General features: G+C 36.9%; 2 protein-coding genes across 24 annotated transcripts in view; one reads left to right on the top strand and one right to left on the bottom strand.

The window, feature by feature from the left end:
- The window catches only part of traf3ip2b (TRAF3 interacting protein 2b), an 872,991-nt gene that overhangs the window by 833,487 nt on the left and 34,504 nt on the right, over positions 1-5,000 (top strand). The window lies entirely within an intron of this gene.
- Positions 1-5,000, bottom strand: part of clasp1b (cytoplasmic linker associated protein 1b) — an 86,882-nt gene that overhangs the window by 65,075 nt on the left and 16,807 nt on the right. For 8 of the 22 annotated variants that reach the window (XR_015502869.1, XR_015502870.1, XR_015502868.1 and 5 more), the window contains exon 1: positions 1,485-1,563. The exons of the other annotated variants lie outside the window; for them this stretch is intronic. Coding sequence is in view for 2 of the 8 variants with exons in the window: in XM_087274147.1 (XP_087130273.1) it covers positions 1,485-1,500 (16 nt within the window). In the remaining 6 variants the exon portion in view is untranslated. Of the gene's footprint in view, positions 1-1,484; positions 1,564-5,000 lie in introns of those variants that run through there. 22 annotated transcript variants of the gene reach the window in all.

Genomic DNA, 5,000 nt, shown 5'->3' on the forward strand with positions numbered 1-5,000 from the left:
AATATAAATTGCATTTATCAGCTGATATCGGTAATAATATAAATAGTATTTATCAGCTGATATCGGTAATAATATAAATAGCATTTATCAGACTGATATCGGTAATAATATAAATAGCATTTATCAGACTGATATCGGTAATAATATAAATTGCATTTATCAGACTGATATCGGTAATAATATAAATAGCATTCATCAACTGATATCGGTAATAATATAAATAGCATTTATCAGCTGATATCGGTAATAATATAAATAGCATTTATCAGACTGATATCGGTAATAATATAAATGGCATTCATCAACTGATACCAGTAATAATATAAATAGCATTCATCAACTGATATCGGTAATAATATAAATAGCATTTATCAGCTGATATCGGTAATAATATAAATAGCATTTATCAGACTGATATCGGTAATAATATAAATGGCATTCATCAACTGATACCGGTAATAATATAAATAGCATTCATCAACTGATATCAGTAATAATATAAATAGCATTTATCAGCTGATATCGGTAATAATATAAATAGCATTTATCAGACTGATATCGGTAATAATATAAATAGCATTCATCAACTGATACCGGTAATAATATAAATAGCATTTATCAGCTGATATCGGTAATAATATAAATAGCATTTATCAGCTGATATAGGTAATAATATAAATAGCATTCATCAGCTGATATTGGTAATAATATAAATAGCATTTATCAGCTGATATAGGTAATAATATAAATAGCATTCATCAACTGATACCGGTAATAGTATAAATAGCATTCATCAGCTGATATCGGTAATAATATAAATTGCATTTATCAGCTGATATCGGTAATAATATAAATAGCATTTATCAGCTGATATCGGTAATAATATAAATTGCATTTATCAGCTGATATCGGTAATAATATAAATTGCATTCATCAGCTGATATTGGTAATAATATAAATTGCATTTATCAGATTGATATCGGTAATAATATAAATAGCATTTATCAGATTGAGAACAATAATATTGAAAAATCACATTCATTGGCCAATATTGATAATATTATCAGATAATTTCTGTAATATTAAAAATGGCATTTATTAGGGCCATAACGATATTAATAACAATAAAATTGATAGGTACTAATAACACTAATAATAAAAAAACAGCATTTTTCAAATTACGTCTGCGATGCAAACCAAAAAAAAACACACAAATTAAAGGTAAAAACAGGAACATAAAGACACTAAAGCCATCAGAAAATCTAGAGGTTAACACGACAGTCATCTGAAGATCATGAATACTTCACACACCTGAGACACACCACTGAAGACATTCACACTGCATTCATCAGAAAAATCATGTTAAATAATATAAGCATGCAAACTGAAACGCTCAGAAGATGCTGAACTGAATCCAAACACTCGATTCTGAAATAAACTCACAGTCTGGAAGCAGCCAAGGATCTGAATAAAACACATCTTACCGTCTCCTGCTGTCATCTCCACACGCTTGAGTTACAGCGATGAAGATCAGTGTGTGTGTGTTTCTCTGGTCTTATGACTGAACACACAAACACACACACACACACACACACACAGAATCTGCAGCGACTCCCTCTCCATTGACCTCACTCACATTTAAAGGAACAGCGCACACTTAACTCACTAACGGTTTAATCTGAGCATTAATGAGCTTTGATGAAGTAAATTAACATGAATGCTTCAGTCAAATAATTAAATTAAATTAATTTAAATAATGTGTATGATGATGTGTAAATAAATAGTGTGTAAATACATTTATTTGGTGTAGATCTTTGATGCTTTTGTGCCATTTGGGGTTTCATCTATATGTTATGCTATGTTATATAAGGTTATTGCAATATCATTCTGCTAGATTGTGTAATTTTGTGTAGCTTTATGTTGTTATTTTCGTTTTGTTATGGTGTGATTATTATATAATGTTATGGTTATGTTGTGCTGCTGTGTTGTGTTATTCATTCATTCATTTTCCTTTGGTTTAGTCCCTTTATTCTTTAGGGGTCGCCACAGCGGAATGAACCGCCAACTATTCCAGCATGTTTTGTGCAGCTGCTCTTCCAGCTGCAACCCAGTACTGGGAAACACCCGTACACTCTCATCCACACACACACACACGCACTCATGCACTACGGCCAGTTTAGTACATCAAATATAAAGAAACCCACGCACGCCAACACCCGGAGAACATGCAAACTCCACACAGTTGCTGCCTTGCTTTAAACCAAACAATTAATTTTGACAAATTTTTCAAAATGATACTCAAAAATGCAAAAATTATTATAATTAAAAAGCAAGACTTGATATGTTTTTAATTTTGCTTCTCAAATCTTGATTTAAGTGTTTGTATGGGAAAACTGGACCCAAATAAAGCATCAATCACACAAACAAACTTATTTTCAGTGGCTCAGTGGTTAGCACTGTGGCCTTACAGCAAGGAGGTTCAAGTCTTGGCTGGGTCAGTTGGTGTTTCTGTGTGGAGTTTGCATGTTCTCCTCGTGTTGGTGTGAGTTTCCTCTGGGTGCTCCGGTTTCCCCCACAGTCCAAACACATGCACTATAGGGGAATTGGGTAAGCTAAATTGGTCGTAGTAAATGTGTGTATGGGTGTTTCCCAGTACTGGGTTGCAGCTGGAAGAGCATCCGCAGTGTAAAACATATGCTGCAATAGTTGGCAGTTCATTCCGCTGTGATGACCACTGATGAATAAAGGGACTAAGCCGAAGGAAAATAAATGGGGAACCCAAATAAAAAAGTAAAGGAAAATACAGAGCAGTTTTTGGGGCGTCCAATCACCTTGTGGATCATAAAATAGGTAAAACCCCTACAGACCTACGAAAGTCAAACAAGCGCTAGACAAAGTCACGCAGAATCACAGAGATGCTGTAAAATATTACCATCTTACTACACTCTCATGCACACATTCATTCATTCTCCTTCGGTTTAGTCCCTTTATTCATCAGGGGTTGCCACAGCAGAATGAACCGCCAACTATTCCAGCATATGTTTAACGCAGCGGATGCCCTTCCAGCTGCAACCCAGTACTGGGTAACACCCATACACACTCATTTACACACTCTTACACTACGGCCAATTTAGTTATCATCTCCCCTATACGGCATGTGTTTGGACAGTGGAGGAAACCGGAGCACAACACGGGGAGAACAAGCGAACTCCACACAGAAATGCTAACTGACCCAGCCGAGGCTCAAACCAGCAAGCTTCCTGCTGTGAGGCCACAGTGCTAACCACTGAGCCACCGTGTCGCCCTCATTACTTCATCTTTTTATATGTATTCTTTATCTGCATCACAGACTGTGTGTGTGTGTGTGTGTGTGTGTGTGTGTGTGTGTGTGTGTGTGTGTGTGTGTGTGTGTTTGTGTGTGTGTGTGTGTGTGTGTGTGTGTGTGTGTGTGTGTGTGTGTAAACTGAGAATCGCTGATTAGAAGAAAAAACTAGAACAGATGAAGCCCGTCCACATTCCACAGACCAAACCAAACCCACAGTCTCTCACACACACACACACACACACACACACAAACAAACAAACAAACACACACATAAACAAGCACACATACAAACACACACATGTAAACAAAGAATTGAAAATCAAACACACAAACCCAACCCAGTTCACACAAACATAAGACCGTACACATACACATACACACACACACAAACACACGCACACCTGAAAACAAAAACACACAAACACACACACACACCTGAAAACAAAAAACCCGCACACAACACACACAGTATGCACACACACAATACATCACAATACATGCACACTTCACACATGTATCATACACACACACACACGCACACACACACACGCACATGCATACTAACAGTACACACAAAAACACTAGCATGCCCACATATGCATACATAAACACACAGGCATAAACACTACACAACGACATTCACATACAAAGTACACACACACACACATGCTCACACCTTCATTCAACGTAAACAAAATATACAAACACAACATACACAAATAAAACACAGTACACACACACCAATTGTACACACACAAACACTAGTATACTCACACAACCACACAAACACAACCATCCAAACACTACACACACAGACACACAAACACTTAAACAAACACACACACACAAACATAAACAAAGGAATACAAGCACACACTCACACACACACACACGCACACACTCACACACACACACACACACACACACACACACACACAAACAAACATAAAAACACAACACAATATATGCACAGTCACACACACACACGTAAAAAAACTTACAAAGACAAACACACACACACACACACAACACAGTACACACAAACACACACGCGCGTAAACGAAGACATACAAACACATCACAGTAAACCCATACACACAAACACACACACACAAACAAACAAACAAACACACACACACACACACACACACACACAAACAAACAAACACACACACACATAAACAAACACACACACGTAAACGAAGACATACAAATACATCACAGTAAACCCATACACACAAACACACACACATAAACAAACAAACACACACACACCCACACACACAAACAAACAAACACACACACGTAAACAAACACACACACACACACAAACACAAAGGTAAACAAAGACTTAAAAAATAGACACACATAAACAACCCAGTTCACACAAACATAACACAGTACACACACACACATACACACACACACACACACACACACACACACACTTGATAACAAACACACATATACTTGAAAACATAAACACAAACACACACACATAAACAAAGACACACAAACACAACACAGTACACACACCTGAAAACAAAAACACTTACACAAGCGCAACATAGTACACACAAACACAACACAGCACACACACAAACACACACACAGCACACACACCTAAAGTAAAAACACACACAGAGATTCAGAGTGAAAGTGGGGCAGTGAGGAA

The sequence above is a fragment of the Danio rerio genome, chromosome 11 (genome assembly GCF_052040795.2).
Source record: "Danio rerio strain M-AB ecotype USA chromosome 11, GRCz13ab, whole genome shotgun sequence".
Taxonomy (NCBI): Eukaryota; Metazoa; Chordata; class Actinopteri; order Cypriniformes; family Danionidae; genus Danio; species Danio rerio.